The sequence below is a fragment of the Equus quagga genome, chromosome 11, assembly GCF_021613505.1.
Source record: "Equus quagga isolate Etosha38 chromosome 11, UCLA_HA_Equagga_1.0, whole genome shotgun sequence".
Classification (NCBI taxonomy): domain Eukaryota; kingdom Metazoa; phylum Chordata; class Mammalia; order Perissodactyla; family Equidae; genus Equus; species Equus quagga.
Genome location: NC_060277.1, coordinates 81,139,436 through 81,162,989, shown reverse-complemented (window position 1 = coordinate 81,162,989; position 23,554 = coordinate 81,139,436). Strand labels below are relative to the sequence as shown.

The following is a 23,554-nucleotide window of genomic DNA, read 5'->3' as shown; positions in this document are numbered from 1 at the left end:
AAGGTCACATTCACAGGTACTGGGGTTAGGACTTCAGCATCTTTTGGGAGCTTACAAATCAACGCTGAACAGATGGTCAGAGCCCTCCATCAAATATTCTTCCTAAGGGAATCGGCGATGAGATCTAGAAGGGCAGGTAGTGGAACCTGGTGGGCCTTCAGAGAGATGGAATGTCTCTTCCATCCTCTATCTTCTGTCTTTTCAAATGAGGTCACATTCATAAGTACCCAGAGGTTAGGATTTCAACATATCTTTTTGGGGGATGCAGTTCAACCCATAATAGCAGTATTTCAAACATACATATAATATATACCTCCACTCAGCTTTACTATTTCTTAGTATTGTATCATATTTGTCCCAGATCTTGTTTTTTAAGAAATAAAATATTACAGCCAGGGTGAGGCTCTCTCTCTGTATCCTCCATGGTCTCATCCATCCCTGTTCTTCCTTTCACAGAGGTAACTACTCTTATGAATTTGGTGAGCTTTCATTCCTCATGCAGGTCTCTTATATTTGTGACATTTTTATATATCCTTAAGCATGTATTCACCTGTTTTGTAGATTTTAAACTTTTAAATAAATGGTATACTATATAGATTATTTTGGAATTTGCTTTTTCCCTCAATAATTTTGATATTTATCCATCTTGAAACAGTTCCTTTATTCTATTATGATAGTATTTCATTGTGTGTGTGTGTGTGTGTATCTCAGTTTACCTATTTTCTTCTTGATAGACATTTGTCTTTTTTCCCTGAATTTTGCTGTTACAAACAGTACTCCAGCTAACATTGTTGTACCTCATGCACATGTATTAAAGTTGCTCAAGGGTGGAAGTGGAGTTGCCTAGAAGTTGAGTTTTTAGCATACATGTTCACCCTCATTAGGTTTTGTCAGGTTACTCTCCAAAGTGATTGCAGTAATTTACACTCTCATTAGCAGTGTATAAGAGTCCCTGTTTCTTCCAATTTATTGCTAACACTTTGTATTGTCACACCTAAACATTTTTGCAAATTTAGTGTGTTTGAAAAGATAACACATTGCTCTTTTAATTTGCATTGCTATTTTTTTTTTTTAGTAATAAGTTATATATTTATAAAATGCTCTTTCTTTCTCCTAGACATTTTTAGTCTTTTTGCAAGTGAATCCGGGAGCTATGTTATACGGGAAGAAATGGAAAGAATGCTTCATTTGGTGGATGGTAAAGTCCCAGATACACTCAGGAAATGTTTCTCAGAGGTATGTTTAAAGATTTACATTTCATCCCTACCTGTTGACAGAGTATTAACTCTTAGTTGTATAATGAGTTTAGCTATGATGAATTAATGTTTATGTTCAGCATATTCTTGACATTTTTTTATTTAACGATCGATGTTTCAACTATTTATGTGCTATGCTCAAAGGTCCATGACACTTATTACTGCTATACGTGTAAATCTGAAAACTCCCAATTCTACTGTAAAGGCAACTGTCTATACTTATGATATAATGATACACACTCATACACACACACCAACATACACACAGAAGTAATCCTGCAGGAACCTGAGATTGCTCATGTTGTAGTGTCATTGCTTTTCATCATGAACATGTAAGTATATCACTTATTGGCCTTGAACCATTCTGTGACCTCTATGACCCATCAAGGCCTATTTTATCCTTTATTTTAATTAGGTGATTTGTATAGTGGCATGTTTGGATTTAAAAAATTTGTCATTTTTTCTGTTTTCATCAATAATATGTTTTCATTGTCTAAAACTTAAACGATAGAAAATGTGTATCTTTTACAGAGAAAATTCTTTTTTTTTCCTTTTCAGGGGTCTCCTAATTTGGGAAAAGTTCCTAGAGATGGTAGAGTAAAACCCTTTTAGAAGTTTCTGACCCTTTCCTGCAGTACTCAATGCTGCATGATTTCTTATGGGTGACTTTTTGGCCCAGTTTCATTTTATAGACATGACAGTCCTTCTCTGCTCTTGGATTTATTCAGGTAGTTTTTATTCTTCAGGTATTTTTATTCTTCAGTTTAGTCACCTTCCTAACTAGATAGGCATATATTACCAATATGCTAGCCTTATGCGTATATCTGGTTCTAATGTCTCTTTGGACTCTCTGGCTTAGCTTTTCACCACTCTGGTTTTGAGTTTCCTCTATGTCGATAGCACTTGGAGATCTCTCTCTCTTGCTTTTGAGCTTGACTGTGCAATTTTTGGTAGAGGTTATGATATTAGATTTTACTCAGCATTTCTATGTGTTTCGTGCAAAAGGACTGGCCTCCTGCGTGTTTGGTTCTGACATATTGACTGGAAGTTGCTGTGATAGTATTTCAGTACTTCAAGACAAACTAGGCAATGGTTTTTTTCCTCCAAGAATACAAGTTTGCTGGTCAGAAAAAAGAGTAACCTTTGCAGGCCTGATTAATTAGATTTTTCATAGAGATGTCAAATGCATTAATACTCTGCTCATTTTCAGGGAGAATGTATATTTTTTCATTTTGATAAGGTTTATGCAGACATTCCCATTTTATATATGGGAATTAAATGTGGTAACCATCCAGTTCTCTAAAATTTAGGCACAATAGCAGGTACATGTGTTAGATGATAATTAGTGCTACATGGGAAAATAGAGTAAGAGGGATAGGTAGTAATAGGGAGGGAAAAGCTGAGTGTCAGTATTTCGTCTAGGACAGTTAGGAAAGCCTTGTCAGATAAAGTGACATTTGAACAAAGAATTTAAAGGAAGTGAAAGGTAAAACCAGGCAGATATCTGGGGGGAACACTTTCCATGAAGAGAATACAGCAAAGGCCCCGAGGCGAGTACGTTTGACACGTCCAAGGAGCATCAGAGAGGCCAGTTTAGCTGGAATAGAGTGAATAAGAGAATAGTAGAAAGTGAAGTTACAGAGGTTGGGGAGGTTATATATGTCCCTGTAGGACAGTGTGAGTTCTTTAACTTTCACCGTGAGTGAGATGGAAACCATTAGAGGGTTTTGAGCAGAGGAATATATGTTTTTTTTTTTTTTTAACATGATCCTTTTGGCTCTTATGTGGGAGGTAGTCTGAACAGAGTCCAACTGAGATATCTGAATAATCCAGGTAAGAGGAGATGATCATTTAAATCATGGTGTAGCAGTGAGGTGATGAGAAGTTTTTTGATTCTGCATTTATTTTGAAGGTAGAGTTGACAGGCTGTTGTCTTATATTGATTATGGGCTGTCACAGAAAAAGAAGAGAATGACTAAGGTGTTTAGCCTGATTTAGTAAATGAACGGAGTTGCTGTTAACAGATGGCTAAGACTTCTGGAGAGGGAGGTTTGGGGTTTTGATACCAAGAGAGGTTTAGGACGTAATTAAATTTGAGAATCATATAAGACATTTAAGTGAAGTTGTCACTTACGCTTTTTGACGTAAGTTGGAGTTCAGAAGGATTTCTTGGCTTATAGATGAGGATGAGGTCATCTAGGAGTAAATTTAGATAGAAAACAGATTGGAAGACTGAGTCCTGTACTCTAGTGTTTAGAGATTGGCAAGATGAAGAGGAATCAAAACAGGAGCCTAAGGAATAGCCTGTGAGGAGAGCCAGAAGAGACTGGTGTCCTGGAACACAAGTGATGAAAATGTTTCAAGAGGAAGGGGTGTTTAACAATGTCAAATAAACTGAAATGTCAAGTGACACTCACAGAAGCGTGCTTATAAGAGGAAATTGTGATGGGGAGTGTGGAATGCTTAAAATTACGTTTATGGGAAGGGGAACGGTTATTATAATAAAAGATTGTAAGGCTATGGTGGTAAATGGCTGAGGTAGTGTATGAAGGACAAGATTTTTGGAAGGGGAAAGATCAACGAAATGAGAGGCCAAGATTTTGGAATACTCATGTTTATGGCTGTGTAAATAATTAGATACTTAATGGTTGGTAAAAAACTAATACTGTAAATCAACTAATTTTATTTAACTATTTGATGTATTTACCTGCTGTAAATTTTGAGTACTGTGTCTGGTGATTGTGTCCAGACCTTTTGTTTTCAAGTTACCATGTTTCAATGTCAATTTACTTACTTTTTTTTTTTTTTTGAGGAAAATTACCCCTGAGCTAACGTCTACCACCAATCGTGCTCTTTTTGCTGAGGAAGATTGGCCTTGAGCGTTATAACATCTGTGCCCACCTTCCTCTACTTTATATGTGGGACGCCTGCCACAGCATGGCTTGATAAGCAGCGCATAGGTCTGCGCCCAGGATTTGAACTGGCAAACCCTAGGCTGCCGAAGGGGAGCATGCGAACTTAACTGCTAACCACTGGGCTGGCCCCTACTTATGTTTTTTGTTAGTTCCGTGGAGTTGATTCTGACTCCTAGTGACCCTGTGTACAGCAGACTAGAACCCTGCCTGGTCTTTTTGCACCATCCTCTCATTTTCCTGCTCTATATCAGGCAATGCTCTGCTGCTTTCATGGCCAATTTTTTTGGAAGTGGGTGGCCAGGTTCTTCTTCCTAGTCTATCTTAGTCTAGAAGCTCTGCTGGAACCTGTCCACCATGGGTGACCCTGCTAGTATTTGAAATAACTGATGGTGGGGCTGGCCCAGGGGCGCAGTGGTTAAGTGCGCATGTTCCACTTTGGCGGCCCGGGGTTCGCTGGTTTGGATCCCAGGTGTGGACATGGTACCGCTTGGCAAGCCATGCTGTGGTAGGAATCCCACATACAAAGTAGAGGAAGATGAGCATGGATGTTAGCTCAGGACCAGTCCTCCTCAGCAAAAAGAGGAGGACTGCCAGTAGATGTTAGCTCAGGGCTAATCTTCCTCAAAAAAAAAAAAAAGAAAAAACTGATGGCATAGCTTTCAGCATCACAGCAACACACAGCTGCCACAGTGTAACAACTGACAGACAGGTGGTGTGATTCCCTGACCAGGAAACAAACTCAGGCCGCTGCAGTGAGAGTGCTGAATCTTAGCCACTAGACCACCAGAGCCCACTTAATATTAGAATAGGCTTATTCGGACCTTCCGTAACAATGCTTTACATTGTTTTTTGCATTCCTAAAAAGCACCCCAAAACTATAAAGAGAAGCACTTTAGCTTATGTGGACCTAGCACTTAGATTTAAGTGGCATAGAATGGTTCTCAGCTTTTTCTGTCCTGTCCTTTATTAATCTTGACAGATGAAGTTATAAAGGAAATCCACATAGGAGTTGTATTTTTTTTTCTTACTGAATATTTTTTTTGATTGTTGATTCTTAAAGTGGAAATTCCTATTTTATATTGTTCTTCAAAGATGTATCAGTTTCACGAGTCTGTTTATTTTTAATTGCCTTTTATAGTATTGGAAATTTTTTTCTAGACTGCTATTATGACAGTTTATAAAAGGAGACTTTTCCTTTTGCTTCCTTTTTTAGAAGAGATCTATGACTTAAAAACATAAAAAGTCAGGTTCGACAGATGGAATTTTGGTGCTACCAGTTATATGGAGTGATCCCAGTGGGCAGGTGGATTTCAGAGATTACTTTATATTTCACTGAGTTGTCCAGGCAGTGTGGTATATAGCTTAGGCACAGAGACTTTGGAGTGTAGACTATCTGGGTTCATTCCTGTCTTTGCCACTGTGTAACCTTGGACAGATTACTTAACTTTTTGGTGCCTCAGTTTTCTCATGTGTAAGATGGGGATGGGTGATAATCGTATCTCATATAGGGGGTTGCTTTGAAGATTAAATTAATATAAAATGTTTAGAGCGGTGCTTAAGGCATTGTAAATACTCAATAAATATTAACTATATGTGAAGGGGTAGAAGTATGTATTATAATTGCCAGCTTTTTTTTTCTTGGTGGTACATGAAAGTGCATCTTATAACAACCTCTTTCCTTCACTGAAACCATTGAAACTGCCATGTTTCACTGAATCTAAGATATCATTGATTATAAGATGCACCTTTATGTATTATAAAAAGAAAAAAGCTGACAGTTATAATTGAAGGATACCATTAATTTTAAGACCTATGCCAATGTCAGAGATGTTAATATATGTAAAATGAGTGTCAGCTTGTGGAACTTATACTGCTAACCCTCTTTCTAGAGTAAACATGGGGTAGAGAAAGAATATGGGTATGATCCCTAATCTCTAAACATGTTGGCAATGTCCTCATGTGTCCCTAAAGTAAGTTTGAATACCATATTCTTCCATTTAGAAAAACTGTATATATTGTCTTGATTATTTGGGTTGCACTGTTAAATGTTCTGAAACTGCTAGGCTAAGCATATTGCTGTACTTAATTTGGATGCTACTCAACAATGTAGAAATTGTTTTTAGCATACCTCTTTTAAGTTATAAGTTTGTATCCCTTTAATATCCATATCATGATTAGAGCTACTAGGCTCCTCAATCATTTTTCATTATATTTCCATGTGGGTTGCTTCTCCCTTTTCCTCATAGAAACATCTGGCCCTCGCTCAACCTAGGTCCTTTTGTCTTCCAAAGAGATTGACTTGCACAGCCATGTGATGTTCTTTCTCAGCATGGATACTTCCCCCCCCAGAGATTTAACAAGACAAATCCTTGGAAAGAAAGCAAAGAAATAGAAATCTACTTGCTTCTTTTTGTATTCTAGTTGACTTGTGAATACATGTTTTCACTGATGCCTTCTGGAGCAGGACTCCTGGATATTTGTTTTTAATTCGCCAATGAAATATAAAAGAGCATTTTAATTCATACATAGTTAATTAAAATATATCAGTTATGACTGAGGTTGAGGTGCTGAGAAGGCTGAATAAGGCAAGTGAAAAATTGTCTTTATTACATATTGAAAGAAATGCTGTTTACTGTTTTCAGGGTATACCTTAGCAAATAAAATGTGGCTTATTAGTAGCAATGCACTGCTTTGATGAATTGATGAAATAATTTGCAGTTAGCCTATAGATTTTATGCAGATGGAAGTTCTGAGGTACAATTATTTTTGAAAACAGTTTGATTTCCAAGTATGTAGCCTGTGGTGTTATTTAGATAATCCTTTCTTTGTAGATGGTAGAGAGATAAATGTCAACTAATTGCAGATTTCAAGTTGTACAAGTTCCAAGTAAGATACTTTAAAATTTGACTCAATTTATGTTTTCTTGTTTTAATTTTAGGGTGAAAAGGTAAACTACGAAAAGTTTAGAAATTGGCTTCTTCTAAACAAAGATGCTTTTACCTTCTCTCGTTGGCTACTGTCTGGAGGTGTATATGTGACCCTCACTGATGATAGTGATACTCCCACTTTCTACCAAACTCTGGCTGGGGTTACACATTGTAAGTAATGACATTTCATTGTTTTCTGTTCACTTTTTAATACAATTGCCTAATAATATGAGAATATGCCTATAAAGGAGAAATTTATTATCAGTGATTTTTTTCTTCCAACGTGTAGTAAAATGAAACGCTGGAGCATTGAGTACATAGCTGAAAAGGAAAACTGTCTATTTTTTGTCTCTTCACTCAATACTTTTGTACTCCAAATGTGTGGGTTTTTTCCCCCACACCTAGCAATTCTCCAGTGCTCTGTGACACCGACTGGGTATCCTACAGTTCAGTTCAATTCTGACACTGTCTACCCAGGTTAGCACAGACCTCATAGGTTTAGGGCTCAGTCCCACAAGACTGCCCCACTGCCCCCCACTTCAGATGCCAATCACAAGTCCAAGTTGTCACCTGTGCTTCTGACCAACCAGGTATTAATTAGAGGTTCCCATGACCCTCTCCTTGGATTTGATAACTTGTTAGAATAGCTCGCAGAACTCAGGGACACAGTTATGTTTACTGATTTATTATATAATAAAGGATATGTTAAAGGATACAGATGAACAGCAGATGAAGAGATATGTAGGGCGAGGTCTGGAAGTGTGCCAAGCAGGGGAACTTCTGTCCCCGTGGAGCTGGGATGTGCCAATCTTTCTGGCACGTAGATGTGTTAACCACCGCAGAAGCTCTCTGAGCCCTGTACTTTTGGGATTTTCATGGAGCCTTCATCACATAGTCATGATTGATTATTAACTCAGTTTCCAGCTCCTCTTCCCTCTCCGGAGAATGGTGAGTGGGGCTGGAAGTTCCAAGTTTCTAATTATGGTTTGGTCTTTCTGGTGACCAGCTCCCATCCAGGAGCCCACCAAGAATCACCTCAGGCATTAGAACAAAATTTCTACCCAGGAAATTCCAAGGGATTTAGGAACTCTGTGTCAGAAACTTCTGTCACTCAGGAAATTACAGGAGTTTGGTCGAAGACCAAATATTAGTAGAAACCGAGGGTAGAGAACAGTTTCTTATTATTTCACAGTAGCCCTCTGCTAATTGTCCTGAACCAACCTATGTCAGTTTCTTAGGGCTGCTGTAACAAACTACCACAGTTTGTAAACTGAAACAACAGAAATTATTCTCACAGTTCTGGAAGCTGAAATCAAGGTGTTAACAGAGCCACGTTCCCTCTGAAGGCCCTAGGGAAGAATCCTTTCTTGCTTCTGCCAGTTTCTGGTGACCCCAGGCTTTGCTTGGCTTGTGGCAGCATAGCTCCAATCTATGCCTCCGTCTTCACATGGCTTTCTCTGTGTGTCTTTCTGTGTTCTCTCCTCTTTGTATAAGGACACTGGTCATTGGATTTAGGGCCCAGCCTAAATCCAGGATGATTTTACCTCAAGATCCTTAATTCATTACATCTGCAAAGACCCTATTTCCAAGTAAGTTCACATTCTAAGGTTCCAGGTGATCGTGACTTTTTGAGGGACACTATTCAATCCACCAATAAACAGGTCTAAGTATTAACTCCTACTGTTCTTCCTTCCTTTGGTTACAGAAAAGTACCTACGCTGGGCTTTTACATATGCCATTTCTTAATACTGGAATGCCTTTCCTTTTCCCTGTAAGTCATAGTCATCCTTGAAGACTTAAATCACATGCACCTTTGTTTTCAAGAAACCTTTTCTTCCTTCCTGTGGGAAAGCATCTCTCCTTTCTCTGAACTCTTATAACACCTTTTTTTAACCTTCTTGAATGAACTTATCACTTTTATCCTTGTATTAATTATTTCTAGCATTCTATTTATTTGTACATGTCATCTTTGTTAAATCAGAGAGAGTCTGTATTATTCTTTCTTTCTTTCTCCGTGCCAAGCCTTAAATAAGTATTTGTTGACTGACTATAGGGCCTTGGGTGTCCACTACTATTTGTGTCTATTGCTTTATATAACTTGGGACTTGACTACTAATTATACACCAGCTACTTTCCCACTCATCTTCATCCTGTTGTTACCAGAAGTTCTGACTGATAAATTCTGACATGAATAAACAGTGAACTTGATTTTACTGCTGTTCCATGCCCTTGTCTTTATTTTTGATAGGAAAACCTTTTTATTTTTTATTTTATTTATTTATTTTTTTGATGGGGAAGACTGGCTCTGAGCTAACATCTGTTCTCAATCTTCTTCTTTTTGCTTGAGGAAGATTGTCACTGAGTTAACATCTGTGGCATTCGTCCTCCATTTTTTGTATGTGGGATGCTCCTACAGCATGGCTTGATGAGTGGTGCACAGGTCTGTGCCTGGAATCTGAACCCACGAACCCTGGGCCACCAAAGTCGAGTGTGTGAACCCAACCACTACACCACTGGGCCAGCCTCAAGAAAGCCTTTTTAAAAAAATTGTTTTGCACAAAAAACTAGAGAATCTTTTTATACTTACTCTAAGCTGTTTCTAACTTACATTAATATTTAAGTTGTCAGGGGCTGGCCCTGTGGTGAAGTGGTTAAGTTCGTGTGCTCCACTTCGTCGGCCCAGGATTTCGCTGGTTAGGCTCCTGGGTGTGGACATGGCACTGCTCATCAGGCCATGCTGAGGCGGCATGCCACATGCCACAATTAGAAGGACCCACAACTAAACATACGCACCTATGTACCAGGGAGCTTTGGGGAGAAAAAGGAAAAATGAAATCCTTAAAAAAAAAATTTAAGTTGTCAGTCTTATGGATATTCTGCTGAACTTTTGCTTTCATTTGTGAGTGTATGGTAAATTATTTTTCTGTTAGTATTGGCCAAGAGTGTGGCTGCTTCACTTGAAGGACTTATGTTAAAGAAAATATTATTCTGATAGTGGCAAGGAAGGCTTTATTCAAGACTTTGCAGTAGTGTATTGCAATAGGGGAGAGAGATAGGTCTTAACTCCAAATATAACAATGACAAGTGGGAATTTATAACCAAGGAGCAGGGTAAAGGGGTCAGTGGAGGAAAATTACTAAGAGGCAACACAAGGTTAGGGGGATTCTTGCTAAAGGTAGGCTAAGGACTTACTCATCAAAGATGAGGTTTGAGGAACTTGATTAGATATCAAGGGTGATGACTTAGCAGGATTCTTTGCTAAGACTGGGCTGAGCAGGCCAAAGACAAATGGGGACCAAATTTGAGGCCTACTGGAGAAGAGGGCTCAGAGGAGTGAGACTAGAGTTTGGTCAAGGAGAGAGTCTTTGTCAGTTGCTTGAAGTTACATTAGTTCTAACAGAACTTTCCAAATGCAAATACTGCTCATTGCTTGTTTTTGAAAGAACTGTATTATTAAAGATTACAGACATTTAAGTTTAATCAGTCAAAATAATTTTCAAAATGTTATCTCATTATGTGGCTCCATTTTTATTTGAAAATGATCTTTTCTATTTAGTTGTTTATCAGTTGGGAAGATTTTTGGATTTTTAATAGTATCTAAAGTTACAATGTGGGGCTGGCCCGATGGCACAGCGGTTAGGTGCGCACGTTCCACTTTGGTGGCCTTGGGTCTGCCGGTTCACATCCTGGGTGCAGACATGGCACTGCTCATCAAGCCATGCTGTGGTAGGCGTCCCACATATAAAGTAAAGGAAGATGGGCATGGATGTTAGCTCAGGGCTAGTCTTCCTCAGCAAAAAGAGAAGATTGGCAGATGTTAGCTCAGGGCTGATCTTCCTCAGAAAAAAAATAATAATAAAAAAATAAAGTTACGATGCCTTAGCCTGTTAAAAAATATTTATCTTGAATTATTTAAAACACATTAATGTAAAAGCATTGTTTCACCTGCAATAATGACCTAATTTCTAAACTGAGTGGTTTCTTCTTAGGGTCATGGTGCCTTCTAATATCTGCAACGCTTTAGCGCTATTGACCATTCAGTTTTCTTGAAATTCTCTTCTTCTTTGGCTTTTGAAACATGTAGTTTCATGTAGTTTTGAAACATGAACTTTAGCCTAAATAGCATCTTAACAAAGAACAGTAATTTTGTGGGGAATTGACAAGACGAAGGAAAAGGACTTTGAACTTCTGGGAGTGGCAGGTTTTAGAAAGGCAAATATATGTGGAAATTAATGGTAAATAGGGCTGGTTAATAAGGTTTGTTATGTAGATTCATTTCTCTAATGCTATCTCCAGGTTGATAAGGAAATAGGGTTGTCTCTGGTGATTAACTTCTGTCCTTCCTGGTAGAGGGGTAGGGAAGACACTTTTACAAATTAGGCAAATAGGAGAAGGGCAGAGAGCTTTTCTGGTGTCTGCATCGTCTTAATTGTCTTCAACTCAAAATAATCTTTATACCAAAGTGGCATATTTGGGATGACATACTATGCACCCTTCAGGAGTACATGAAATTATACTTTTTTTTAAAGGACTCAGCCCTGTGCCTGGTATAGAATAGGTGCTTTCTAAGAATATGCATCCCAAACCTGGGGAAGGAGATGGAAATCCACGTGAAAGAGGCCACCAGATCTAACTACGTCAATGTAAAGAGACCTACTGCAAGACATATAGTAGTGAGGCCGGCAAAAGTCAGTGACAAAGAAAAAATACTAAGAGCAGCAAGGCAGAAGAAAATAATTTAGAAAAGAACCCCTATCAGGTTTTCAGTGTATTTCTCAGCAGAAACCTTACAAACTTGGAGAGAGTGGAATGGTATATTCAAATCTTTGAAAGACAAAAACTTTCAGCCAAGAATATTCATCCAGTGAAAATATCCTTCGGATATGATGGAGAAATAAAAACTTTCCCAGATAAACAAAAGCTATGGGAGTTCATTGCCACAAGACCTCCCTGTACAAGAAATCCTCAAGAAGCCCCTCATACCTGGAAAAAAAAAAAGAAGAAAGGGGTTACAAAGCTCTGAGTAAGGAGATAAATAGGTAGACAAAATCAGAAAATTGGAGCTATCCAGCAGAACAGGTTAGCAAATACTCAGGTAAAACATTAGAGATAAAAGGAAGGAAAACACCAAAAACAAAGATAATCTTGTCATTTTAAGCATAGACTCACAGCATAAGATAGAATAAGACGTGGCAAAAACAACTTGGGAGAGGAAGAGGAAAGGGACTGAACAGGTTTAGTCTAAGAAGTAAGAGGATGTCAGAAAATGGACTATCTCATCTGTGAGATTTTGCACACAAATCTCATGGTAACCACTGAACAAAAAAGTGGATCAGAGTCACAAATAATAAATAAGGAGAAAACTAAGAAATCCAGCATAAAAAACTACCTAACCAAATTGGTAGTCCAAAATACATGGGACGAGAAACAAAGGAAATGCAGGAGAACCAGAAGACAAGCAATAAAATGGCAGCATTAAGTCCTCATATATCAATAATGACTCTAAGTGTAAATGGATTGAATTCTCCAATAAAAAGAGTGGCTAGATGGATTAAAGAACAAGACCTAACAACGTGCTGCCTTCAGGAGACACATCTCAGCTCAAATGACAAACACAGGCTCAGAGTGAAGGGATGGAAGAGGATACTCCAAGCTAATGGCAAACAAAACAAAGCAGGTGTCTCAATACTTATATCAGACAAAATAGACTTCAAGATAAGACAGGTAAAGAGAGACAAAGAGGGGCAGTATATAATGATGAAAGGAACATCCACCAAGAAGACATAATGCTTATAAACATGTATGCACCTAACACTGGAGCACCAAAGTACATAAGGCAACTACTAACAAACCTAAAAGGCAGTATTAACAACAACACAGTAATAGTAGGAAACCTCAACACTCCTGTCACATCAGTGGATAAATCATCCAGACAGAAAGTTAACAGGAAACAGTGGAATCAAATAAAAATCTAGACCAGATGGACTTAAAAGATATGTATAGAACACTCCACCCAAAACCAGCAGAATATACATTCTTCTCAAGTGCACATGGAACATTCTCAAGAATAGACCATATGTTGGGAAACAAGGCAAACCTCAATAAATTTAAGAAGATTGAAATAATAACAAGAATCTTTTCCAACCACAATGCTGTGAAACTGGAAATTAATTACAAGAAAAAACCTGAGAAACGGACAAAGATATGGAGACTAAACAACATGCTACTGAACAACCAATGGATCATTAAATAAATTAAATGAGAAATAAAAAAATATCTAGAGGCAAATGAAGATGAAAACATACATACCAACTCATATGGGATGCAGCAAGCGTGATACTAAGATGGAAATTCATCACGATACTGGCTCACCTTAAACAAGAAAAATCCCAAATAAGGAATCTCAAACTACACCTAACTGAATTAGAAAAAGAATAACAAACAAAGCCCAAAGTCAGCAGAAGGAGGGAAATAATAAAAATCAGAGCAGAGATAAATGCAACTGAAACAAAAAAGGCAGTAGAAAGGATCGATGAAAGAAAGAGCTGGTTCTTCGAGAAGATAAACAAAATTGACAAACCCCTAGCCAGACTTACAAGGACAAAGGAGAGAAGGTTCAGATAAATAAAATTAGAAGTGAAAGAGGAAAAATTACAATGGATACCACAGAAATATGAAGGACTATAAGAGAATACTATGAAAAGCTATATGCCAACAAGCTGGGCAATCTAGAGGAAATGGATAAATTCTTAGACTCATACAACCTCCCAAAGCTGAACCAAGAAGAAATGGATAATCTGAATAGACCGATCACAAGTAAAGAGATTGAAACAGTAATCAAAAACATCCCAAAAAGAAAAGTCCAGGACCAGACTGCTTCCCTGATGAATTCTACCAAACATTCAAAGAGGATTTAGTACCTATCCTTCTCAAACTATTCCAGAAAATTAGGGAAGATGGAATACTTCTTAACACATTCTATGAGACCAATATCACCCTGATACCAAAACCTGACAAGGACAACACAAAAAAGGAAAACTACAGGCTGATATCACTGATGAACATAGATGCAAAAACCTCAACAAAATATTGGCACCCTAAATACAGCAATATGTCAAAAAGATCATACATCATGATCAAGTGAGATTTATACCAGGGACACAGGCATGGTTCAGCATCTGCAAATCAACCCATGTGATACATCAGATTAAGAAAATGAGGAATAAATACCACATGATCATCTCAATAGACGCAGAGAAAGCATCTGACAAGATCCAGCAACCATTTATGATAAAAACTCAACAAAATGGGGATAGAAGGAAATTACCTCAACATAATAAAGACCATATATGATAAACCCACATCCAACATCATACTCAATGGGGAAAAACAGAAAGCCATCCCTCTGAGAACAGGAACAAGACAAGGGTGCCCACTGTCACTACTCTTATTCAACACTGTACTAGAGGTTTTAGCCGGAGCAATTAGGTGAGAAAAAGGAATAAAAGGAATCCAAATAGGAAATGAAGAAATGAAATTCTCACTGTTTGCAGATGACATGATCTTATGTTTAGAAAACCCTAAAGAATCCATTGGAAAACTATTACAAGTAATCAACAACTACAGTAAAGTTGCAGGATACAAAATCAGCTTACAAATATCACTTGCATTTCTATATTCTAATAACGAACTTACAGAAAAAGAACTCAAGAATACAATCCCATTTACAATTACAACAAAAAGAGTATGATATCTAGGAATAAATCTAACCAAGGAGATAAAAGATCTCTACAATGAAAACTATAAGCCATTATTGAAATAAATCAGTGATGACATAAAGAAATGGAAGGATATTCCACGCACATGGATTGGAAGAATAAACATAGTTGAAATGTCCATACTACCCAAAGCTATCTACAGATTCAATGCAATCCCAATCAGAATGCCAATAACGTTCTTCACAAAAATAGAACAAAGAATCCTAAAATTCGTATGGGGCAACAAAAGGCCCTGAATAGCTGAAGCAATCCCAAGAAAAAAGAACAAAGCTGGAGGCATCACAATCCCTGGCTTCAAAATGTACTACAAAGCTATAGTAATCAAAACAGTGTGGTGCTGGTACAAACAGAGGCACACCAATTGATGGAACAGAATTGAAACCCCAGAAATAAAACCTACATCTACAGAAAGCTAATCTTTGACAAAGGTGCTAAGAACTTACAATGGAGAAAAGATAGCTTCTTCAATAAATAGTGTTGGTAAAACTAGGCAGCCACAAGCAAAAGAATGAAAGTAGACCACTGTCTTACACCATACACAAAAATAGACTCAAAATGGATTAAAGACTTGAAGGTGAGACCTGAAACCATAAAACTTCTGGAAGAAAATGTAGGTAGTACACTCTTTGACATCCATCTTAAAAGGATCTTCTCGAATACCATGTCTTCTCAGACAAGGGAAATAAAAGAAAAAATAAACAAGGAGGACTTCATCAGACTAAAGAGCTTCTGCAAGGCAAAGGAAACCAGGATCAAAACAAGAAGACAACCCACCAGGTGGGGGAAAATATTTGCAAATCATATATCTAACAAGGGGTTAATCTCTATCATATGTAAAGAACTCACACAAATGAACAAAAAAACAAGCAATCTGATCAAAAAATTGGCAGAGGATATGAGCAGACATTTCTCCAAAGAAGATATACAGATGGCCAATAGGCACATGAAAAGATCTTCAATATCACTAATCATTAGGGAAATACAGATCAAAACTATGTTATCACCTTATGCCCGTTAGAATGGCTATAATGACTAGGACAAAAAATAACAAATGCTGGGCAGGCTGTAGAGAAAAGGGAACCCTCATACACTGCTGGTGGGAATGCACACTGATGCAGCCACTATGGAAAACAGCATGGAGATTTCTCAAAAAACTAAAAATAGAAATACCATTCCACCCTGCTGTCCCACTACTGGGTATCTGTCCAAAGAGTTTGAAATCAACCATTCAAAGTGACTTATGTACCCCTATGTTCATTGCAGCATTATTCTCATTAGCCAAGACATGGAAGCAACCCAAGTGCCCATGAAGCAATGATTGGGTAAAGAAGATGTAGTATATATATACAATGGAATACTACTCAGCCATAAAAAAAGAAAAAATTGTCCCATTCACAACAACATGGATGGACCTGGAGGGTTACGTTAAACAAAATAAGCCAGATGGAGAAAGACAAACACCAGATGATTTCATTCATATGTAGAAGATAAACGCACAGACAAGGAGAACAGTTCAGTGGTTACCAGGGGAAGGGGGGTGGGGGTGAACACAGTGGTTAAAGGGGAGCACTTATACGGTGACAGAGAAGTAATGTACAAATGAAATTTCACAATGTTGTAAACTATTACGAACTCACTAAAAAAATAAAAATAAAGAACCAAAATAAACTGGTGCAACAGACAACTCTATTGCTACTAGCTTTAGCAAACTGCTGCTTTCTTAGTGGGCCTTACTATGAAAGCATTACTACAAAGTCAGAATTACTGCTAAATTTCTTACAGAAATTCTGACATGGGCAAGTTTACATTTTGATGACTGTGATTTATCAAATTATCTATAAATTCTCAGCTTTCTGGCTAAGGAGTTCATTATTGGTGTCTTTGCAGGCTTTTCCACTCAAAGAATATTTGTCATGTTAAACTTTTCAAATAATGTGTTAGGAAGGTGGAAACTTGTGACAAAAATAGAAAACGTTATTAACTAATTTGTAAGTAGATAGAAAATATTTATTTTAAAGCATCAGTGACTCCATTTAAATTTGTGTAATGAGCCAAGGTATCTAGGAAACAAAAAGGATTACAATTTTTCACTTGTAAATAACGTTTATATTAGAGTGCAGATGCCTTTAATTACTTTTTCACATACAATTATAGTGTGAAATTTGAAGTCACAGTATGTCGAACACACTACCCTATTTAATCAAATCTTGTTTTCTTTTATGTAAATCAAAGATGAAACTGGGGAGTTATTTGTATTCAGTACAGAGTTAGAATAATTAATTGATTTGATTTAAACAAGACTTTGGATTTTGTCATAGCAAGTACATTTTTCAAAACTGCAAATTCTAAACTATTGTTACCTTACCTTTTACTTAAATTTAAGAAATTGAATTAGAACTTTAGCCCAAAGTTCAAGCTTTTATGCTTGAGTAGATCTTAACCAAATTTTTATCAAGACTGTTATATTTTTCTATCATAATTTGCTATTTAAATACCTAAGATTAGATTTCTTTTTTTTTTTAAAGATTTTATTTTTTTCCTTTTTCTCCCCAAAGCCCCCCAGTACATAGTTGTATATTCTTCATTGTGGGTTCTTCTAGTTGTGGCATGTGGGACGCTGCCTCAGCGTGGTTTGATGAGCAGTGCCATGTCCGCACCCAGTATTCGAACCAACGAAACACTGGGCCGCCTGCAGCGGAGCACGCGAACTTAACCACTCGGCCACGGGGCCAGCCCCCTAAGATTAGATTTCTTAAAAAAATTTTTTTTGTTGAGTGTATGCAGTGTTTTTAATGACAAATTATTTTTTAAAGCCATTTGTACTGGAGCTAGATGGATAGACAGAAAGAATATTTGCGATGATGCTGAAAATTTTGATGATGTTCACAGTTGGAGAACATGTATAGAGAGCATAAACATGTTCTATATGATTAAATGTTTGAAATAGGTTAGTAAAGGTGTTATTACATTCTTTTTTTTGATATCTGAGAGAAGAGTCTACTTTTCTAAGACCACACCCTTGGATTTTTCTCGTGTTACCCATCCCCATCCATTTTGTTCGTGATTATTTAGCACCACATAGTGTTGGAATTTGGAAACACAGACTATAAACTCAAAGTGTAATTCATTTTAATCAGCTCTTCACAAATGTAGATCAGTGTATCCCATCCCTTACTACTGTACATTTGTGGTCCTAGCCAAACACAATCTGACAGCTCTCTGTTTGAGTTGAAAGGCTCGTTCTTTAGATGCTAACCTTTGAAATGTCTACATTCTGACCGAACTGCCTACTAGTTCTAGGTTAAGCTGTCATCTTTAATACTTTTTGTCACTCACTGGGAAGTAAAGTTCTTTCTTGTTTTTTTCTTTTATCTTGGATCCATGGCATAAATCCTTCCATAGGATATCCTTTTCCTTGTTTTTTAATTATAGCAGAATGCAACAGTTGGGTTTTGTTTTTGTTTTTCAGTCCTGTTACTATCTGTCTTGCCTACAGCCTTCTACACATGCTCTTTTGCCTCTAATGTCCTTCTTCTGCCACTCTCCTTTTCCTTTCCCTGGTCAACCCTTAGATGTTCGGCATGTACCTCTTTAAGTATCAAGACCTCCAGGACCTAGCTGCTTACGTGCTCCCTAAAAATGCTGTCTGTTCCTTCATTGTACTTTTCACACTAGATTAAAATGATCAGTTTTCACTTTACTAGAATCTAAACATAGTTCTGTTTACAATCGTATCTTAGTTTTTTAGCACAATGTCAGGCACATAACATTTTTATTAAATGTTTGCAGAATATTAAATGATATTTGACTATAGCTCCTGTACTTTTTGGGGTTTTTTTTCCAAAATTCTTTGGCCTGTGGAAGGTTCCACTTACCCCATGCAGATTGAGTGCTTACTAGAGAAGACACTGTACTCTGTGTATATTATCTCTTTTAATCCTTGTGCTATCTCTGAGGTTCATTTTCTCTCCATTCTAAAAATGAGGAAACCAAGGCTATGAGAAATTAAAGAAACTTTCTCAAGATCAAATGGCTAATAGGTGCCAAAATTGGGAGTGCATGCTTATTATCATTTTAGGACTCGAAGAGACTTTATTGAGTTATTTTATTCTTTACTCTTTTATGAGTAGCTTGAGTTGGTCATGTGGTAGTTGTGGTTGTGGTGAGTCATCTTCTTTAGACTCACTTCAGACAATCTTGCAGATTCGCTTTTCTGATTTCCTTTTTTCCCCCTTGGGATATTTACAAATGATTATTTTTTATTTCTCTTCAATAATTAATTTCATTTGATCCAGGCAAGATCACTAAATGATTGCCTATTTACCAACAGTGAAATAGGTAATAAAACAACTATGATTTTAAGAACTGATTCACGTTGATCATATTTTCATAGAATTTAGCTGTATTATTTGGAAGAGAATATGTGTGCCTCTTCTTGTTACCACCCAAGGTGGGGGTCGTCTGCCTGCTGTAAGACATACCGATAGTCGAGAGGCAAGGTGGCAAGAGGAGGGTTTTATTTCAGCTTGCTAGCAAGGGTGAAGATGGCTGACTAACATCTGAAGGAACATCTTACAGAACAGAGACTACAGGTCAGTTATATAGGAGACTGGTCTCTGGGTGGGGCAGACATTTGGTCTTAGTTCCTAATAATCTTTTGGTTTACTGGATATGTTTCAGAGACCCGGAGCAATGCCCTTTAGTTTAAGGATAAGAACAAAATATTTAATATGTATAGTAAAGATTACTGTTTATATGAGTCACGCCAACAACTCCCCATTGTTAGTTGTAATTTAGTATAATCATATGCTGGTAACAGCAACAGGGTCATTATTGTCTGTCTGGCTACTTCCTGCTGAATGGGGTCGGCGTGGGAGGACCATCGAATGAAACAGTGTCACTAGTGTTTTGCCACTGTGACTCTGGAGAGGCAGTTGTCAAGTCACTGATGCAGACAGTTTAGAGATGAATTTAGAAACACATTTGACCCCTAATTTAATTATAAGGAATAGCCAGAGTCACCACACCAGATCTTTCAGTTGTCATTGGTGGCTGTCAACATAGACTCTCTGCCCAGGGGTCATCACATCCCTAAGGAACTCAAAAGGACAAAGTTATTGACTTATTGCTGCTGGGAGGGGCCATAAAATCTATAGAGCATGTTTATCCCTTGGAGGGTGCATATCCAGCTGGGTTAGTTAGTCAGATCATTCAAAGTTACGATATGGTTTCTTTTCTGCAATATGGCTTCCCTTATGTCACCCTTGTGTTGAGCTGGAATCATTCTTTCTGGTAAATGTGTTTTTAAATAAACCAAGAAAGAGTTTTTGGAGTTTCCCTAGAATGTATCTTAAGTGCAAATAAGCCTGCTAAGTCAATGATTTCTTTTAAGTAGTAGAATCTGGATTCTGAGGTAATTAATGTAGTATTTTTCGCTAATTTTAGGGCCATGGAACTCATTTTGATTATTTTTCTTATCATATTTACTCAAATTTAGCATTTATTATCTCAGCTAAAAATTTGTATATTATTATATTCCCTTGCCGCATTTAGTTTGCAGTGTTAAAACCTTCTTTCAATAAGAAAAAAAGTACTTCAGTGATTCTTAGACCATAAACCGCCTAGTGAATCTGCACGTCCCTCCCTCATTATCCTCTTATCTGGTTGTAAATGATGTAAGGCTTACAGCCATTTTAAGTAGATCTCAGAAGGTCATTGCTTTTGAGAACAGGTTGCTTCTTCAAAAATGTTAAAAAAAACTGTGTCACTGTTTGAAAATACTTGGATATTTTGCCTGACTTTTTTTTATGAGCGTCCAATTCTGGCATTAAAGAGCTATTTCTGCAACTGGTGCCTCCAGTAAGGTGGGACTTGATTAAGATGGCCCAAAGTGCAGGCCAAGAACTATTTAGAATGTTGGGAATATGGTATGCCGCTGTTGTGAACCAGAAAAAATTATACCTATAGGTGAGTGATAAATTCATTCCTATTTAGCTAGTGAAATATAAGTTTTGGTATTGATTTATGAATTGCAAATAGAGTAACTACTGTGATTATCTGTAACTTCTTCAAGTGAAAATATGATTAGTTGCCTGCCTTCTTCCCAGTAATTCAGCTGCCAATGCAAGGAAAAAGTTTGGGTGATAATAACATAATACATATAATTTACTTTTGGCAACTATTTGATTAATGAATTGCAGTCTATAACCAAAAAATGAACAGATCACATGAGCTTAAAAGGGAGCTCTAAAGCATGGTTTTAATTGGTGACCATAGCCAATCTGATCATTTTTTTCTTCTGAGTATGTTCTACTTGTCTTTCCACATTTCTCCTTCAGCCAAGAAATTGTTTTTTTTAAGAATAATAATAAACTTAGTTTTCAAAGGTTAAAAAAATTGGGGAGGCAGTTGATGTGATTTTTGTGTGTGCTAATTTAGTGTATTATGGAACCAGCAATTAATCAAAAGTATTTATTGAGCACCCATTATATGCTCAGTACCTAGAAGTATAGAAATAAGAACATAGTTTCTGTCGAGGCTACTGTCTTCCTCTTTTTGTTTCAGGGTCAGACTTTTTATATGCAGATCTACTACTTGGCAGTAAGTTTAGAATTTGAGAAGGTAGTTTCTCTGGAGAAGCAGAAGAGATTTCTCTTTCTTTCTCTTTCATATCATAAATGGAGTAAACAGACATCTTATTTAGGAAAAGGAGACAGTAATGCTATCTTGATTTATATATCAGACTCCTGCAATTGATTACTCTCCCTATTGCTAAAATTTTAAAATTTCAGTAAATTCGGTTATCTAGGTATTTGAAGTAGGTACTTTGTTTTAAAAAAAGAAAGCTACATGCTTGTGTAGAAGCTTTGTATATTTTTAAAATTGGTTCCAATTCTGAAGTAATTGGACCTTTGCACAGATTGATTCATTAGGAGGTTACAATGTAGTATTGAATGTATTATATTTGTTATTTGGTTAAAAAAGAAATAATATATGACAGTGTGTGGTCTTGTATGAAGATTTTATCTTTTCTTGATGATTTTCCTGTAAAATTTAAGAAATGAGGGGCTGGCCTGGTGGCACAGCGGTTAAGTTCGCACGTTCAGCTTCTCGCTGGCCCGGGGTTCACTGATTCGGATCCCGGGTGCAGACATGGCACCCCTTGGCACGCCATGCTGTGGTAGGCGTCCCACATATAAAGTAGAGGAAGATGGGCACGATGTTAGCTCAGGGCCAGGCTTCCTCAGCAAAAAGAGGAGGACTGGCAGTAGTTAGCTCAGGGCTAATCTTCAAAAAAAAAAAGAAAAGAAAAGAAAGGAATTTACCTCATTGAATATTTAAAACCATTAACTAGGATTTTGTGTAATCTGAGAAATCATACAATGGTATAGATGATAGAATAAAAGTATTGGAAATAATGTTCCCAAACAACCCAGGTGACATTCAATTAAATACATGTACTACTCTGATTACAGTTATACGAAGACATGCAATTATATGTTTTTCCTTTTTTTGATTATCTACACTTTTAATGTTTTTCATGCAACAAAATGTATTACTAGTCTAATAAAAACAAGCAATACAATTTTGAAAGTTAAACTAGTATTATTAGTATTTCTATTTTTTAACTTCTTAAAATTTTATAACCATGTGACTCAGTTGTTTATAATTACTTTTCGTAATTAATAAGTAATTAGTAGTTCCCTTTAAATGCCAAAAGTGTGGAGTAACTTCATTATCACTCTTGTAATCTCTTTTCATACTTTTTGTGGATCATTAAGAGGACAATTCTAGGGATAGCCAAATCCAGAACTTTCCAGGAGAGCATTCTTCTTTGTAAAATGAGGATTAGTTAGTATCAGTATACTTGACCCCAGGTACTTATTGTCAAGGCCTTTTTTGTTTTTAGCTATAGCAGATGTAGGCATTCCCATGAACTTTTCCTTCTACTTCGGAATAGATTAGAACAGTATCTTTCTGAAAATCTCAGTTCCTCCATCTACTGATGTGGGGTAATGTGTACAAAATTTTGTATTCCCAGTACAGGATTTTTTTTTTTTCATTTTTATATTTTGCTTTCAAAAGAATTTCACTTTTAGGTCCTTTAAGTAAAAACCTCTCTTTTAGGTTTTAGACTTAATGAGTGTCAGGGCAGAGTAGGTGGTAGGAAGGAAAGATAGAGAAACATTAAATCCTGGGAGCCCCTTGAAGGTCAAGCAAAAGGAATATAATTTCTCTTAAAATTTTATGGAAGTTGGTGGAATATATGTTTTCATTTATTCACCACTTTTTATGACTCTAGTACTTGTACAAATACAATACAGATATACGTATTGTTGAGTATCTTAGATATCTTGCTGATGAGGAGAAAATTTTCCCCCAAAATTTTTATTAAAACTGCTAAGGAATAGAGTATGAATGAATGCTTTGAAGGCACTGAAAATTGAGAGAACATTGTTCTTGTCTTCCCAGGTAACCTGTAAGTTATTGGAGGCCAAGGTTCACTACTAATACCAATCTTTATCTTTTATCATAGTTAACATTATCCTGAAAATAAACGAACACACACCTATACCTTATACGTGTGTGTGTGTGTATAATGAACAAATAAGAATTATTTGTTGAGCTCCTAACATATGTATATTGTTCATTAAAAAAATATTTATTGAGTGCTTAAA

General features: G+C 36.9%; 1 protein-coding gene across 1 annotated transcript in view; it reads left to right on the top strand.

Annotated features, from left to right (window-relative positions):
- The window catches only part of USP32 (ubiquitin specific peptidase 32), a 203,690-nt gene that overhangs the window by 99,742 nt on the left and 80,394 nt on the right, over positions 1-23,554 (top strand). Inside the window, exons 4-5 of the mRNA XM_046675933.1 lie at positions 1,118-1,236; positions 7,110-7,269. Coding sequence (XP_046531889.1) covers positions 1,118-1,236; positions 7,110-7,269 — 279 coding nt within the window. The remainder of the gene's footprint in view (positions 1-1,117; positions 1,237-7,109; positions 7,270-23,554) is intronic.